Here is a 19,115-nt window from a genome sequence, read left to right as displayed (position 1 = left end):
TATTTTGAATCATAGTTTTTATTTATTGATGTAATTAAATGTTTGTTTAACCTGCACAGATGCAAGATGATCCCCTGCTGACTATTGAGAGATGCACATTGTGCTTCATAAAACACCACTGTGCCTACTGTAAATTGATTTTTAACCATTTACACGAGCTCCAAAACCATGTAGCTAATCACATGCAAAATTCAGTTCAACAAGAAGGTACATGTGTGAATGATTTAATTATACTACCTTCTTCTTATAATACTTAATAAAAACTTATTGATAACATTTTCTTGTGTTGTGAATCCTTTGAAAAATCTCAGGGGTTCAAATACTTGTTGTTGTTGTTGTTGTTGTTATAGACTATGCATTACTCTACATTACATTACATTTAGTTTAAATAATTGTAAAATTCATGAATAACTATATAAATACCCTAGACTCTTTTATCTTATGTTGTACTTTAGAGGAAGGCATTTCACCAGAAGGCATTTCTTCATAGGCAATGCACTATAAACATTGCTGTTGTAAACAAGACAATTGTGCTAATTTATTATTTTTACATTTTAGATTTGACCATCATCAAGTCTGGTCTAAACTGCAGACCATCACCACATTTCACTGCTGCTATTGCACTTCAACAGTAATCAGACGGGCTTTTAAAACCTGTAAAAACATCCGGACAGCCTCCATTGCCAGCAGCACCACCACCATCCCTATAGCATCAGCAGCACCACCTCCATCGCCAGCATCAGCAGCACCACCTCTAAAAAGATTACGTGTCTGGCAACAAATCATGGTGACTTGCACACGCTTTGGAATTCAGATATATCAAAGGAACTTGCTGGTTCATATTAACAGAAGACACTGGCAAAAGGTAACTGAAAATTCAGCAAAACAACACCTGTAATGTAAATGCATTAAAACCAAAAATGGCATCTGAATTCACTAATAATATGCACATGTTTGGAGTTTATACTAACAAAAATAGATGTCTGTGTTCTTATGAAAACCACCTTGTTTTATCCTGTATTTATTTTTAAATGAACTAACTACAAAATTATTTTTTTACAGGTGTGAGGAGTGATGGAACAATACCTATGTGATTTCATGAACTGAACTGTGTCATGCATTATGAAGAGGAAGGGGATGTTCTCTTTAAAACCATAACATTTTATTGCAATATGATCAATTATGTCTTTATTTGGATTTGAATGCCCATATTGTTATTTAATCAATGTATTGTTTTGTTGTATTTCTTTAGAAAATTGGTGAATTCCACTTCTCCAGGCCATTGGAACAGGTCTGTACTGACAGATTTTGAGGTACAGCTTTTTAACTTCTTTGCATGTACCTCTTTAATATCTGATAGTGGAGAGTTATGAAAGAATACAGTACATATTTTTTAACAAAACTTTGAGAAAACATAAAGGTTTACCTAAATATTGAACAAAAAGTCTTGAATATATTTTTTATTATATTTATTAGATTTTATGTACATATTTATTTTATGTTAGATGCACAATTTGCTAAGTAAGGTTAATAGAAACAAATAAATCCAGCAACAACTGTAGGACAGTGGAATATGTGACTATTAAATTATGCAACTCCCAAATGTCGGTGGTTTGGATGCCTTACTAGTCTCTGAGCACATGTGTTACCATGTTCATGCTGGCATATCACAAGGCTGGTTTCAGACTACTTTTAGACTGGTTACATATTGAAAAAACATAATGCATAGCCTACCACGCAAAGGCTGAGTCAGTCCTCAATTACAGTTATAATTCCATTTAAATTATTATATTTACAAGATTTTTGGAGTACGTGCATTCATATATACAAATAAAAAAAAGACAGATAAGGTAACCTAGGCCGAACTTTACACGAATTAATCAGATTATTTTAATTTAAACACATCTAAACCACACGTTAATACGATGGAAAAAAAGAAGGAAAGCGGTAGTAAGCTTTCACATTGTCTAAGTGTAGTAATTTACATCATAAAGTATAGATGCTTTTATCAAAAGCTAATTAAAAATGAAGGGAAATAACGAAATGATTCATCCTATTAAGAAGAAAATATTATGACATTTCATTTTCTGAGATGGATACAAATTCCAATAGTTGTAAGAAAACACATAGTTTGGGCATTAAATATTTTTATTAGGTGTTCACGTAATGCCGTTTGTCACAGAAACACGTCTGACGTGCTAAAAAATCATCATGAAAAATGTTAGGGAGTCAAAATTAACAACAAATATTAGCATTTAGGTTGAGACAGCGGTTTAAGTCTCTGGAAAGATTTTATAAATGTCTCAAAGTTCAGTTCATCTTTAATATACACTTTTCTTGCCGTGCGAAACAAACTGTATGAGTCCGGACTGTACCTACGCGTGGATAGCTCAAGCTCCGCCCACTAGGTCCAGCTAGGGGGAGCTGGAGCTTTGCTCCACCCCCTTGGCTCTGCAGCAAGTACCACTTGTTTCAGTTCGCTTCTTGAACTTTTGAGGCTGCATGCTTTGAAAACCAAGTCCTCGTTTTTAAGTCTGCGACCTTAAAGGTTGCAGACCCTGAATTGGGACACAGTTTACAGAAATATATGGGACCGATTCTTCACCAAAGTTACAACTCATCCAATATGCGTTATATCAGGTGTACCTATTATTAATTTGGAAAAGGATATCAAGTTTACCCATTCATTTGGCAAGGATTGAATGTGAAAGACATTAAAAAAAACCATCTCAATGCTTTAATCATCTCTCTCTCTCTCTCTCTCTCTCTCTCTCTCTCTCTCTCTCTCTCTCCCACCCCGAGGGCAACCATTGCACCGCCAGCGTGCCTAAAACGGGTAAAACCTGACTTGTGTTACACCAAACAAATCGGTTTGTTTAAAAAGAATAACACAATAATTCAAACATTTTTGATGTACATTTCTATCATTTGAGTGTCTTTAATTTGTGGAAAAACTGCCTCGGTCGCGTTTTGCGGACAGGCACCGAGACAGTCTTCTTCCTTGGGGCCCTTAGGGGAGATTGATTTTCCATGTGTTTTTGTTTTATTTGCATCCAATCATTTATTTATTTTTTGCAACCAATAACATAAAATAATAAGAAACATGCATATAATAGTGGGAACATATAGTTCAGAACAAAATCCAACAAAAAGCGTATGTTGTGAGGGTGTGGTGGGCTGCTCTTGGTAACGAAGTCCAGGGCCACTTTTTAGTCTCAGTCTGCCGCTGTATCATAACATTTTAGAGCAATTAAAAAATATGTATAGTACAGATTGCTGATACAAATTACTTTTCAGGACATCTTCATCAAGGCTCCGTAAAACCCACATGTAACCAGTGGTGGCAATCAAAGGCTAGAAAGGTCATCTCAGTACGCCAAACCTTTCATCCTGCATTGTCAGCGCATGTGGAGGACCTCGTAGCAAAATTAAGCAATGCTCTGTTTGAGGCCAGGAAGGAACAATTGCTAGAAAAAGTTCAGTTGCTTTAATGAACTGATTCCCGAGGTACATTTATTTTGCAATAAATATATTACTATTGTATATTACTATAACATAATTACTGGCGTTGTGAAATGTACATAACTTATTCTGTTGTTGCCAAACAGCTCAGCATTCTGATACTGAGAAGAACCGAAGGGTTCAATACATGTTGTTCAGAGATGTAATTTCTTGTGGAGTGTGTCATTAAAATCACCAGATAGATTCTCCAACAATTCAACACAGCAAGAGACTTCAACACAGCAAGAGAAGTGAGTTCCGAGTCTTCCAACTTTTCCTTTGTTCTCCAACATTATTAATTTTATATTTTTAGAGGTATATAAGTGTCAAGTTTTGAGATACTGTTTATGTTTTGCAGAAATCCTTTGCCTACCTGGACTGCAACAATTTTTAAAGGGCTAGTTCACCCAAAAATGAAATTTCTGTCAGAATTGTTGTCAGTTCAAAACTGCATGACTTTGTCTTCTGCAGAACACAAAAGAAGATATTTTGAAGAATTTGGGTTACGCCGTTGTTTTGTTGTTCCATTGTTCCATTGTTTGGTTTGCCACTTTCTTCAAAATATCTTCTTTTGTGTTCTGCGAAAGAAAGAAGTCATACTGGTTTGAGTAAAGATTACAGATTTTTTTTGTGAACTATCCCTTAATAATAACATTATGTGGAAGTAAATTTGATTATGTACCTTGAAGCAGGGGTCCCCAGGTTCGGTCCTGGAGGGCCAGTGTCCTGCAGAGTTTAGCTTCAAACCTAATCAAACACACCTGAAGCAGCTCAATGTCTCACTAGGCCCAGCAGAAACTTGCAAGCTTGGAGCTAAATTCTGCAGGACACCTGCCCTCCAGGAACAGATTTGGGGACCCCTGCCTTTAAGTGCTCTGTAAATTTCTTACAATTATAGTGTCCATGATGCTTTAGATTTTTTGTAAAAAATGTTATATCTCTTAATTAATTTAGTATCAGTCACGCTGTACTTAACCTCGGGCCGTCCCAGTCCCACGCTGACAGTTACTTTTGTGTTTCTTACTGTTGTGACAAACTGTCTTCTTTGCCTTCCTGACAAATTAAAGTAACATATTTAATAATTAACTAATGACAGTGTTTTAACTGTATTGTATGATGTTAAATACATTAAGTGCACAAACAACATGCTTGAAATATTATTGACCACATAAATATAATTAACACCATAATTATAACAATATGAATAACTGAAAATATAACAATGTTTTTATTAACTATTATTAACTGCACATGTATTGCATAATAAAATAAATTGGAAGCACAACAATGCCTAACAGGATGTAATGCGTTTCTCTAAATATACTAAAACACACAGAAAAAAATGTACAGCATATAATAATACAATAATAATAAAATGGTCTTATACAAGCAATTGTTTTAAAAAATAAAAAAAATATTGTCATACTAAGACCTCTTGCAAGATGTAAACACTGGTCCAGAAACACGTCCAGTTCCAGTTTTTATCTATTTATTTTTTTAATCTTAAATATATATTTAATCCTTATATAATTAATATGTAATTAGAAAATATGTAAGTTGATTACTGACGTTAGTTCTTTCTTGCTCAAATAAACAACACCTTCTTAACTAAACAACAACAGTAAATAAAAAAATCAACGAAAATATCTGGACAATGAACGCTTATGTAAAACGTTGCAGATTGTTGTGCTTTTTTTGTGAATGTTCGATAAGTACTAGCGCTATCTTAGATTATCGCAAGCGCTAGCTAACCACGTAGTTCTATGCTATGCTAGTTGATATGTAAGCTAACTAAAATAGTAAGAAGAGATTTGTTTGATTTCACTACCTAAAGCCTTCACTAGTTCTAGTGAAATTAATCGTAATGTAATTTTGAGAGAATTTCAATCAGGCGCTAAAAGAGTACCCAAATAGATGTTCTTTCAGCCAATAGAATCACTCGGGGTCCGAAAGGGGCCCGAATTCGAGAGGGGACTCGATACCTCATGACACCGATATATAATACAGTTCAAAATATATCACGATTAATGACACATTTCAAAATGGCAGACAGGCCGATTATCCAATTGTGACAGAATCGTAATCATACGATCCGGCATGACACAAGCAATCTGTAGACACAGAGATCTCGATGTTCTGACAAACATTTCAAAAGTTACAAGCAAAAATAGCCATTTTTCAAATCTTGCGACCTATAGGTAGCGCTGTTCTCCATTTTGGCAAGGACCCCCAGTCCGAAATGTCCATGAAGCGTACAAAGTTTCATACCGATAGATCGAAGAATGGCTGAGATACATCCACCAATACATTTTTGGGTCAACTTCGAAAAGTGTGCGACGTCATAAATTTTTAACAATGGCGAGAATTCTGCCGGGTCACATCTGTGTGGCTCAGTCCAAAGATCGTCTGAGCCAATTTTCATGACAATTTGTAGGACCAGTAGCGAAGAAACGCAATCCTGTACTTTTCAAGATGGACGCTACTGTAAGGGGCGGAGTCTTAATGTGATACATCGAATGCGATAAGCATGATGAGTGCATGACATCGGCTGAGTAGAATTTCTGTAGATCTGTGGGTTCAAAAGTTAAAGCCGTTTGAAAAGTTAATTTTTGAACTGCTGGTGGCGCTATAGAGAGAGTGCTAAGACCCCATAATTGGTTGCATGACTATTGAGGACCACCAGTACGAGTGTGCCAAATTTCATGTTTGCACTTAAAGCAGTGGTCACCAAGCCTGTTCCTGGAGATCGACCGTCCTGCAGACTGCAGCTCCAACCCTGCTTCAGCACACCTGTCTGCAATTATCAAGCAAACCTGAACACCTTGATTAGATAGTTCAGGTGTGTTTGATTGGGGTTATAGCTGAAATCTTCAGGACGGTTGATCTGCAGGAGCAGGGTTGGTGACCACTGACTTAAAGAGACACACACCAAAACAGTGTGTTTCTACTCGCATGCAAAACTGGGCATTTAGGGCATGGTATAATAAAAGATCTGCGGTGTATTTTGAGGTGAAACTTCACAGACACATTCTGTGGACCCCTGAGATTTATATTACATTTGTATAAAAGTAGCAAGAAACCTCTCCTTTAGAATTATGAACAGTTGCCTTGAAATGGCTATTGTCCCAGCACATGACATGAAGCACGCCATTGTACATCCACTTCTTAAAAAGCCTAATTTAGATCCTGTCATGGCTCTGCTTCATTTAGTCATGTTTTTCTTGGTCCTGTAGCAGAGCCCTGGCAAAGCCTTAGGTTTTGTGTGAGAAGACCATGGGATGTTTATCTTCTAATATCTCATGTGTTTTCTCATGTCTTGTCGTTGGCCCCGCCCCTCTCGTCTCATGTATTGCTTTCCTGCCGTGTCTAATGTTCCCCACCTGCCCTAGTTAATTATCCTTCGTTTGTTTACCCTTTAAATAGTCCTCATGTTTCATTGTCTTGTTGCTCGTGGATTACGTACGTTCTTTGTACCTGTGCTTTCAGTGTGGCATCATTTTGTATGCTAAGCCTGTCAAGTCGATGTACCGTGTTTTCACCGTGAGTCAATGTTTGTCTAGTTTATGTCAGTTTAGGTTAAGTGTTTTGTAGTCTAGTTAGTAGTTTATTGTTCCTGTGGAGTCTGTTATTATTTATTCCCCTTGTTTTTGTCATTTTACCACCGCGTGGGGTTTTGTTTATTGTTTAAAATAAAATCTTGTGTTAACCCCTTCACTGCCTGCCTGCATCTGGGTTCTTCTCAGCCACGCAATCCATGACAGATCTGACAGTTCTGACTAATTTTAGAAAAAGAGAAAATAGTGTTTCGTCAACTACAGACTGTTAAATAACACTATTTTTGAAGTGTTCCATTCGGGTTTTAGGAAAAAGCATTCCACTGAAACAGCTTTGATTAAAGTTCTGAATGATATTTTAATGACTCTTGATGCTGCCAAATCTGCTGTGTTAGTACTATTAGATCTGCAGGCGGCATTTGATACAATTGACCACTCTGTTTTGATTTAACGCTTGGAGCATTGGGTGGGCATTAAGGGCAGTGCTCTTAAATGGTTTACGATCCTACTTAAAGAATAGAAGGTTCTCTGTTAGTGTGGGTGAATTTATTTCAGATGCAGCTCCCTTAACGAGTGGGGTCCCTCAAGGCTCTATTCTTGCTCCAATGTTATTCACTTTGTACATGCTTCCCCTGGGGTCGATTTTTAGGAAACATGGTGTCTCCTTCCATTGTTATGCAGATGAAACCCAAATGTATCTGCCCCTGTAATCCAATAACAAGAGTTTGGATGCCCTGTGGGCTTGTCTAACTGAAGTTAAAGCCTGGATGTCCCTAAACTATCTACACCTTAATGAAGGAGAAACTGAGATTATTGTTTTCGATTCATCAGATGTCGCTGGTTCCCCTGGCTTAAACCTTGGCCATCTGTCTTCCAGTGTGAAACCAGTAGTGAAGAACTTGGGGGTCTATTTCGACAGTGCTCTCAAATTTGAAAAACAGATTAGTAATGTAGTCAAACCAGTTTTTTTCCATCCCAGAGTCTTGGCAAAAGCGAAACCATTTCTTTCCTATAAGGACGTTGAAAGGGTAATTCATGCGTTTATTTCAACAAGGCTTGATTACTGTAATTCCCTCTACATTGGCATTAACCAAGCATCTCTAAATCGACTTAAGATGGTGTAAAATGCTGCTGCTTATTGGGGTGCGTAAACGAGAGCACATTACCACAGTACTAATTTCTTTGCATTGGCTCCCAATTCGTTACAGAATTGATTTTAAAGTCCTGCTGCTGGTTTTTTCAAGCTCTAAATGGGTTAGCTCCTGTGCATTTGTCTGATTTATTACCTGCTCATAATCCTGGAAGGTCTCTTAGGTCTTCTAACCAGAGACTATTGAACATTCCTCGGGCTAAACGGAAATCGAGAGTTGACCGAGCAACAGCATACCAGTCGCTATTAGAACTGCCTCTACAGTAAATGAGTTTACAGCCAAACTCAAAACTCACCTCTTTGCTCTGGCTTTTAATTGTATTATGGCGGGTCTGATGTGTGCTGTGATCTATGTTATGTTATGTGTAAATGTTGTTACTATTTCTTTGACTGTCTAGCACCTTGGTCAACAATTGTTGTTTTTATTGGTGCTATATAAATAAAGATGAGTTGAGTTGAGTTCAGATGTTTGTCATTTGTTTCACTGTTTCACACAGAGAAATGCTTGTACTCTAAAAAAATGAGTAAGCTTTACAGTAAACATACATAACCAACAGGATTGTAAATAAACACAAAGTAACTGTAACTGGTGAAGCTGTTAAAGGCTTTAAAAACGTTCTGATTTTCACATTTAGACACATTGTACAAAAACTTTCAGCATGAACATATACAATGCTTGTAATCTCATTGGTCACTTCAGGAAAGTCTGTCCTCTGCACCTGTGACCTGACTTGAATCTTCCCACCCGTAAAGCCCAGAGGAAATATCTGAGCTACACGTCAGACTGAAAGTTAATCATCATCAGAAACTTCAGTGAACTCAGAAACCGATCGTTTAGCTTCAAGCTGTGTTTGAAATGTTTCTGAAAGACGTTTCTCTGGTTTGGCTTGCGTTATTATTTGGTTTGGGTAGCAGCGGAGGATCTGATGAAGATGTTTTCAGGGGAGCAGATCAGTATAATTTTGCCATTGTGTTGCCTGCTGGAGGTCTCCAGTGTTACTGGCACTACGCACGCTATGGTGAGACTTTCTACCTTAACTTTATGGTAAGTAAAACGTGCAGACGAAATAAAATCCGTTAGATAATGATATGTTGATGGTCAATATGTGTTTTTGTAGGTTCAGTTGGTAACTGGTGTGGCTCTTGACCGTCATCTCTCTGTCATGATCAATGCTCCCAGCAGTTTAATAGTCGGCAGAGCTGATGATGCAAGTGGTCAGATTGCCTTTAATGTTGAGGAGACCGGTGAGTCGCTTTACTTGAGTTTTATGCGGTTAAAACAAAATGCATGCTTTTCCCGTCATTGCCTATTTTTTATGTAAAACACAAATAGAAGAATGTTAAGGATGCACTTCTCTACAGAGACACAATGTTATATTACTAATATTATATGTGCAGGTTTTTATCAGATGTGCTTCAGCAACTTCCACAACCGTTTTGGGAGCATGCAGATATTCCTGAACTTTGGTGTATACTCTGACGGACAGGAAAAGATCGAGAAACAAAAAGAAGAAGATATGAAAGAGATTAACAGCACATTGTCCATAATTGGGGTAAGTGAGTACTGAGTACAATGCATTCTACTGTTGTTAAAGAACTAATTCCTTCTTAAATCTTATCCACCCTTCTCAAACGTGCATTTAGGAAAGCACCAACAGGTTGCAGACGTTTGTCTTCCACATGTGGCGTCACTACAACTATGAGCGAATGAGAAGAGGATCTGATTTCTACCTGCTTCAGTCAAACCACAGTTATGTGAGCAGCTGGTCTGCTGTTCAGAGTCTGATCATCATCACAGCTGGATATCTGCAGCTTTACTATCTCAAGAGACTCTTTAACACAAACCCAACACAGACCGACAAACCCCGCTGTTAATCCTCAACACCTAATCTGTACATGTGTGATGTTCAATTTCTTTCAGTAGAAATAGCTCATTCTGAGGTAATAAAAACATAACGCTTCATTATGGAAGGACTTTATACACCTCTAGTTGTTTATATTGCATTTCTGTCATATACTCCTAAATACACAGCACCTTTAAAACGATTTAATTCTCATAAGCAATTTCATCTTAATCTCAGTCACATGGTTTTAACATCCATAATGAATCTACAATTATGGCAAGTGACAGGGAGACTTCAAAAACCAGCATGGATCAAACAGTTAACATTCAGGAAAGACATTTGTATAAGCAAAATATCACCTCATCATCACCAAAAGGACTGTGAAAATGTGGGACCAGAGAGTGATCATTCTATTGTTACACACAATTTACATTTCTTTCACTTCATATACATCACGTGTGGGAAATATGGTTTGAAGGAACAAAAGAGTCAACCTTTTTTCATACAAAAGATCCTGCACTGTCAGAAAAAAAGCTACTGTGCAGGTACAATTTTGTTCCTAGAACAATTTATTGTTTATTATTAAGAACAGCAACTGATTATTATTAACAGTTTCAATAAATTTAATGAGACTAAATGAATGAAACTTGACAAATTAAATTTGTCTTAATTCAGTTTCTGGCACTGGCAAGGGTGGGATGCAAGGTAATGTTCATGGCTTCTTCCTATAGAAACAAATGTAAAATTCCCATTAGCACCACCTGCTGTTTTGTAAGAGGAAGTTGCACATGCATTTGTGAGAAAATCTGCATTATCCCATTTGTGAGAAAATCTGCATGGTGACATTTGTGAGAAAATCAAGCTGAGAGGATCTCCTAAAAAGGTGAGACTTAAACATTTATATGTTACACCTATGCATTTTCTCTATAATTGCATTATGTATTTGTAAAACGCTTTCTGTTTGTTTCAGAGTTGAGTTTCTTTGCAAAAAAGGCTGCGTTTGTTTGCAAAACACTGAATTTGTTTGTTAAGTTTTGGCACAATTTTTGCTCCATATGCAACTGGCTGATCTCGCCAGTCGGTGGCAGCCTGGCAGGCTAGGCTAGTATGAGTCAACTCGAACAAGCCTCATGATTTTCCCCACGTTGACTCCGTGCAAGGCCACGCCCCCAGATACGACACACCGACAATTCTGTGACGTTTTTGTGGGCGTTACCAGTTATGGCGTTTAGTAAATTGGAAAGTGAGGCATTTTTCTGTTTTCGTTTTCAATGGATTTTCTTTTCTGTAAATGACAGAACCACACAATTGACTCGTTTTCCCTCCGCTTGGTTCTGGATTATTAGAAGAAAATAAAACCAAGGGTCCTTTTTTTTAATTACCTTTCTAAAACGAAAATTAAATGACCACCCAGCTAACAATTTTTGGTTCCCAGAACGTTCCCCTAACGTTAGTTTTTGGTTCCCAGAACGTTATTTTCTAAGGTTTGTTTTTGGTTCTCCAGGAAAGTTTTCTTGAAATAGAACGTTTTTTTCTGGTTCCCATAACGTTCTGGGAACCAAAAACTAACGTTAGGGAAACGTTCCCCTAAAGTTATAGAAACCATGAAACTAACGTTTTATTTATGTAAAGATAACCAAAAACAAACCTTAAAAACACTTTCTGTGAACCAGAAACTAACATTAGGGTAACGTTCCCAGAACGTTAGCCTAAATATTTTTCTCGGGTCAGTTTGACCTCACTACATGTCACTAATGAATACATCCATGCTGTCTTTTTATTCATCGCTTGTCTAATCTAATTAAAATAAGTAAAATACATCATCCCACACAATATGGAGGATGAAATCAATGCATTAGATTATTCTTTTATCCTAATAATTCCTTTTTCATTACTGAAGTAGCCTAATTTTCGATTTAAACAGCACCGTATATAATTTCTAATAAAACCACACTTTGTTTGTAGGCCTACCTCAACATCAGACATTATAGATATTGAAATAAAATAACCAATGACTTAAACACAATATTTAAAGCAGATTTTTATTGATAGAAGAATAAACATTTAATAATCTTCAGGCTAACATTATTCTTGTCTCACCACAGACGTTTAGCACGGCTCCGTCTTTAGATATAACAATCAAAAGCCCTGAGTGTCAGTTGTTACATCATGGTCTGTTGATTTAGATGTGTCAAATCAATCGAAAATCACGAAAATATAAGTTTACTCTCAAATCTGTACGTTTTTAAAGGAACAATACGGCATTTTTAGGAGGATCTATTTACAGAAATGCAGTATAATATACAAAACTATTTCTTCAGAGGTGTATAAAGACCTTACGTAATGAACCATTATGTTTGTAATACCTTAGAATGAGCTATTTATATCTACATACAGAGCGGCCCTTCATACATTGAATTCGCCGCCATGTTTTGTACCCCAGCTAACAAAATTATGTTCTGAGAACATTTTCCAAACATTCTGTTTTGGTTGTGGGAACGTTATTTAAAATGTTCCAAAAACGTAAAAATGTCCAGTTTGCTTAACGTTGCTGGAACGTTAATGTATGATTAGCATAATATGTTCCTATAACGTTCTTGCAACCAAAAATGTATTGAAAATCCAACGTTCTGAGAATGTTTATTTGGAACAAAAAATAGTTTAGATTAGGTTATTAAAATGTTATTTTAAGATGAGCAGTGCTGCAACCTTCTCTTTCAACATCATGTTTATTAACATCATTCCAGGAACAAAAAAGTATACAACAGTTACATGTGCAATCAACAGGTATTTTAATTATAAAAGCTTTTTAAAAACTCATTAACATTAATGAGTTTTAAAACGCATTAGTTTTTCAAAAATCTTTTTTATTACGTTATCATGTTTTTGTGTTAGTTAGCTGTACTTTTTAGTTATCATAGCTTAAATCAAAACAAACCAGCTGCACTTTGATTTATATTAATTGGAATGCTCAATAAAAAAACATGATTTTTGAAAAACAATTAAATGTCTTTTTGGAACCAAACTCTTAATTTAGATGTATGACAATGTATAACTTGACCACCAAAACGTAACAAACTTTCATATGAACATTTAATCAGTGAGAAATCTTATCTGAATGTGTGTGTGTGTGGGGGTGGGTGTGTAAAAACTAGAGCTGTGGTCCATGGCCTGTCTCTTCATGCTCCATCTGTAAAGTAAATAGATAGATTGTAAATAGATGTTACTAACTTATTTAACACAGGTAAGAAAGTCATAGCATGTGTTTCTAGGTAAGGATGCTAACATTGGCCCATTAACTGACAGTAAGAATGTTCACAGATAACAGTTAAATTGTTAAAAATAATTTGTGAAGTCATACTATTTTACATTCATTGAATAAGTGTTGTTGACTGTAAGTTAGTAAGTAATGTTGAGCAATGCTAATCCATCAATCACATGTGCTTTAAAGTTGATGTTTTTACACTATCAGCAACATCCAAATAGACTGATGAGGTCTAAGAATCTTGCCCATTGCCCTAAATTAATAAAATATTAAACAAAATAAATAAATGTTGTTTTGAAATGTTAACTGTCATACTTGTAACAATGTATGCACACATTCCATAAACTCTACTTTACAAATAATAATGCAGCCAGGAAAGGGTGAGATGCAGTGAGTTCTTTCCACATTTTTAACATCCATGAAAATAAGTATTTTCCATCACTTTGTGTATCACTCGATTCGATTCCAGATTTTTTGTAGTCGACTCCGATTCTCGACTCCCACTTTTGGAGTCGATGGAATCGACACTTCGACTCCATTTACTGTCATTCCAAACGGGGTCAGGAATATGAATATCAAATAAATGAATGTAACTTCACAAGTTTGGGAATTTTTGACTGGCAATAAAACTCTGGCATCTCCAAAGTCACTAGCAAATACATATGCATTTGTGCAACGAGCACACCATCACAGAGAGTTTTTTGTGGTTCCAGTTACCCCTTTCTGGTCCTAAACCAACTTATTCGGATGATGCATCCGGTTCCTGTCTGCATCGCTGCCGGCCGTTTTTTTGTATCCCCACACTTCGCGCTAATATTAGTGTATTTTATTATCGTTACTTATCATTGTCGTTGCTAACTTATCCTGATATCTCAATAACCCTGTTCTTGTTATTTACTTGAAGATTCTAAACCAAAAGTGATAATTAACTTAACTCCGCTAGCATAGCAATAGCGTGTTAGCTTGCTTTCTGTTTACACTGTGGAATATCATCTTGCCTCTGGTTTGTCTTGTGTGCTAACTGTTTCTCTTTTTATGCAAGTATATTACGATTCATCGAGCAACCTTGGTAATTTGGAATTGCACTTCAAACCCGGTGAGTTATGGCTTCTCCTATTATTGTTACTTGCACCTCGTGTCAGCTTAGCCTTCTCTGTCAGCTGCGAGGGTTCTATATGCGATAACTGCAGGGAAATATTTAGGCTGACAGAGAAGATGTTAGAATTAGAGTCTCACATCCAATCTTTATCTGAGGATAGTAAGAGTTTAACGACGATAGAAAACACTTTGGATGCGAGCAACATTAGCCCACACATCTCGGTTCCGGTTGAAAATCCCCCGCAGCTGGGAAACTTCGTGACTGTGAGACGGCGTAGTCGCAGGACAAAACATCACTCGACCGTTCCGATTACAGTCTCGAACAGGTTTGCCCCGCTCAGTGACTCACCGACTGAGAAACCTGCTGAAAGTGCCCTAGTTATCGGTGATTCTATTGTTCTGAACGTTAACATAGAGGCACCAGCCACCATAGTCCAATGTTTACCGGGAGCCAGAGCACCTGACATCAAGTAAAATTTAAATGTGCTGGCTAAGGCTAATCTTAAATTCAGTAAGATTGTTATTCACGTCGGCACAAATGATGTTCGACTCCGTCAATTGGAGATCACAAAAGATAATATTAAAGAGGTGTGTGAGCTCGCAAGCACGATGTCAGACACTGTAATATTCTCTGGCCCCCTCACTACTTATCGTGGTGATGAGATTTATAGCAGATTATCATCACTAAATGGCTGGTTGTCTGAGTGGTGCCTGCAGAATGATATAGTTTTTATAAACAACTGGTAGAGTTTTGAGGGCAGACCTGACCTGTTTAACTCAACTCAACTCAACTTTATTTATATAGCGCTTTTTACAATTTTCATTGTTACAAAGCAGCTGTACATAAGACATATTGACTATAAGCAAAACAATTAAAGTTGTACCTGCAAAAACAAGAAAAAGAAAAAGTTGAACACAGAAGACAGACATACCCACATACAAAACACTCCACACACACACAATATGCACACGTACTAACAGTCATAGACATAGAGACACACACACACACACACACACACACACACGGATGCGCACGCACACACACACATGTAAGTACGCACACACACACACGCTCAGTGAGAGCACACATTTAAGATAAAGGAGAGAGAAGCACAGGTCAAATATAACAGACTATAAATTCCTATATGCAATATTAATTAAGTAAAACTTTAAAATTCTAAAGCAGCCCCCCCGGCCAGGCAAATAGTGCAAAAACAGTATGCAAACGGTGGTGAGGAACCCAAAACTCTAATCGAGAAAAAAAAACTTAGGAGAACCCAGGCCCAACCAGGGGATTCCAGTTCCCCTCTGGCAAAAGCTGCTGCCTCTGCACAAGCTACAGAGAGCTTGCACAACAAGGCTAAATAAAATAAATAAACTTACTAATAAAATAAATTATATTTTAAGATGTTCATTAATAATCAAATAACATTTGAAATTTTGTGGTGAAGACATGTCAGGTGACCGCGTCCTTCTTTATCCAGCTCTATCATCTCAACTCTTGTCAGGTCGCCGCTTCCCATTCTCCGCTCTACCATCAGGTCAGGCCATGAACTGCATCCTGCTCGCTGTGGTAACCTTGGAACAATGAGACAAGACTGGCTGAGAGTAGAGTACTGTTCTGCACTCGTTGATGCAACAAGTACATCAGTTGTGTTTTTGGTTCCGGTTGATCTAACTAATGCAGCCTAAACCCTCAGAAGATTTATATTATGGAAGAGTAGTGTATGCAAGATTAAAAAGATGCGTCTTTAGTCTAGATTTAAACTGACAGAGTGTGTCTGCCTCCCGGACAGTGCAGGGAAGACTATTCCAAAGTTTAGGCGCTAGATAGGAAAAGGATCTACCACCTGCACTTGATTTTGAAATTCTAGGTATTACCAACTGACAGGACGCCTGAGAGCGTAATGCACGTGAAGGACTGTAATACAAAAGGAGTTCATTCAAGTACTGAGGAGCTAAACCATGTAAGGCTTTATAGGTAATAAGCAAGATTTTAAAGTTAACGCGATGCTTTATAGGTAACCAGTGCAAGGTTGACAGAACCGGGCTAATATGTTCATACTTTTTTGTACGTGTAAGAACTCGAGCTGCCGCGTTTTGGACCAATTGGAGTTTTTGTAATAAGCCTGCAGGGCAACCACCTAACAGTGCATTACAGTAATCTAGTCTTGATGTCATGAATGCATGAATTAACTTCTCTGCATCTGAGATTGACAGCATATGACGTAGTTTAGATATATTCTTAAAATGGAAAAACGCAATTTTACAGGTGTTGGCGACGTGGCTCTCAAATGACAGATTACTATCGAATAGAACGCCAAGATTCTTTGCTGACGACGAGGGTTTTATGGAACATCCGTCAATAGTTAAACAGTATTCTTGGTTGTTACTTATAGCAGTTTTCGGTCCAATAAGTAACACTTCCGTTTTGTCCGAGTTCAGTAATAAAAAGTTGTTACTCATCCAGTTTTTTATATCGACTATGCATTCCATTATTCGATGGAACTGCTGTGTTTCATGAGGCTTCGAGGAAATATAAAGTTGAGTATCATCAGCATAACAGTGAAAGCTAACTCCGTGTCGCTTTATTATATCTCCTAGAGGTAGCATGTATAATGCGAAGAGCAGAGGCCCTAAGACTGAGCCCTGTGGTACACCGTACTGGACTTGCGATTTGCGTGACACCTCATTGTTTATTGCTACAAATTGAAAACGGTCGGATAAATAAGATTTAAACCATTTCAAAGCTATTCCTTTAATGCCGACATAATTTTCGAGTCTATGTAGGAGTGTGCTGTGGTCAATGGTATCGAATGCAGCACTAAGGTCTAGCAGCACCAATAACGAGATACAACCTCGGTCAGACGCCAATAGCAGATCATTTGTAACTCTGATCAAAGCAGTCTCTGTACTGTGACATGCTCTAAATCCAGACTGGAATTCTTCATTGATGTCATTCCTTTGGAGGAAGGAGCATAATTGAGTTGAAACTACTTTTTCCAGAACTTTAGATATGAAAGGTAGATTCGATATAGGCCTGTAGTTCCTTAGTTCTCTAGGGTCGAGTTGGGGTTTTTTGACAAGGGGCCTTATAACAGCCACCTTATATGCTTTAGGCACATGTCCTAATGTCAGAGATGAGTTAATAATACCAAGAAGAGGATCTATAATTTCTGGGAGCATCTCTTTCAGTAGATTTGTAGGTATAGGGTCTAGTATGCATGTTGTTGATTTAGATGATCTAATAATTTTAGACAGCTCATCTTGATCTACGGTATAAAATAATTGCATTTTCTCCTTAAGGGCGCTGTAGTTAGTTTGTTCAGCGGGTTTCACTTCTGATTGCATTGTTATAATTTTTTCTCTAATATCTTGGATTTTATATGTGAAGTAGTTCATAAATTCATCACTGCTATGCTGATATACAGGATCAGAAGTCACTGACGATTTATTTTTTGTTAATTTAGCCACCGTGTTAAATAAAAACCTAGGGTTGTGCTGGTTTTCTTCTATTAGTGATGAAAAGTAGGCGGATCTAGAAGTTTTTAGGGCTTTCCTGTATTTTCGAATACTATCCTTCCATGCTGTACGAAATACCTCTAATTTAGTTTTCTTAAAGTTGCGCTCCATTTTTCGGGCCGCTTTCTTTAGAGCCTGAGTGTGTTCATTATACCACGGTGTGGGGCTGCCATTTTTAATCTTCTTTAAACGTAGTGGAGCAACTTTGTCTAGCGTTACCGAGAAGGTGGAATTAAAATTTTCAGTGGTAATGTCAAGATCTTCAACGTTATTTCTCATGATTTGAGACAATTCGGGCAGATTATCGAGAAACGCATCTTTGGTAGTTGAAGTTATTGTTCTACCATATTTGTAACAATGAGTTTTATTTGCAGCCGTAGGCCAGTGAAGCAAACATAATACCAGATAATGATCCGAAATGTCTTCACTCTGCTGAAGGATTTTAACGTCGTCCACATTTATACCGTAAGACAGTATTAAATCTAAAGTATGATTACGAAGGTGAGTGGGTCCTGACACATGTTGACTAATGCCCATGGAGTTAAGAGTGTCTTTGAAAGCCATTCCTAAGGCATCTGTAACGTTATCTACGTGGATGTTAAAGTCACCAACGACAAGGAGTCTATCTGCGGCCAGTACTAGTTCTGATAAGAACCCACCAAATTCTTTAATAAAATCTGTGTGGTGCCCTGGAGGCCTATATACAATAGCTAGAATCAATTTAAAAAGTGTTTTATCTTTAGTATTAGGTGTTGAAACATGAAGAACCATGACTTCAAAAGAATTATATTTAGAGTTCGACTTCTGGGAAATGCTAAGAGAGTTATTGTAAAGTGCTGCGACACCTCCCCCTCTGCCTTTTAGACGAGGCTCGTGTTTATAATAATAATCTTGGGGGACAGATTCATTTAAAGCAATATAATCATCTGGTTTTAGCCATGTTTCTGTCAAACAGAGCATGTCTATTTTATGATCTGTTATCATATCGTTAACAAAAAGTGCTTTATTAGAGAGAGATCTAATATTTAGCAATCCGAGTCGTAACAGTTGATTATCTGTATTTTGTTCATGTTTAGTTTGTTTAACGTTTATTAAATTACTTTCAAGAGGTTTACGCATTATTTTATGTTTGCTAATCCGGGGGACAGACACAGTCTCTATTTTGTGATGTTTGGGAGAAC

At 37.2% G+C, this 19,115-nt stretch overlaps 2 protein-coding genes and 1 long non-coding RNA gene across 5 annotated transcripts in view; all 3 read left to right on the top strand.

Moving 5' to 3' along the window:
- LOC130551973 (uncharacterized) overlaps positions 1–19,115 on the top strand; it is a 386,856-nt gene that overhangs the window by 4,327 nt on the left and 363,414 nt on the right. The window lies entirely within an intron of this gene.
- Positions 772–3,746, top strand: LOC130552039 (uncharacterized). Its single transcript, XR_008962673.1, has 4 exons — positions 772–865; positions 1,063–1,313; positions 3,298–3,507; positions 3,609–3,746. It is a non-coding gene; the product is annotated as an uncharacterized LOC130552039 (long non-coding RNA).
- tmed6 (transmembrane p24 trafficking protein 6) lies at positions 9,298–10,095 on the top strand. Its single transcript, XM_057330086.1, has 3 exons — positions 9,298–9,450; positions 9,604–9,758; positions 9,850–10,095. Exons 1-3 carry the CDS (start codon positions 9,369–9,371, stop codon positions 10,078–10,080), a joined length of 468 nt encoding a protein of 155 aa, XP_057186069.1. The 5' UTR covers positions 9,298–9,368; the 3' UTR covers positions 10,081–10,095.

This window comes from Triplophysa rosa, linkage group LG3, assembly GCF_024868665.1.
Source record: "Triplophysa rosa linkage group LG3, Trosa_1v2, whole genome shotgun sequence".
NCBI classification, from domain to species: Eukaryota; Metazoa; Chordata; class Actinopteri; order Cypriniformes; family Nemacheilidae; genus Triplophysa; species Triplophysa rosa.
Note: the sequence above shows the minus strand (reverse complement) of the source record. Positions and strands in the feature narration are given on the sequence as shown.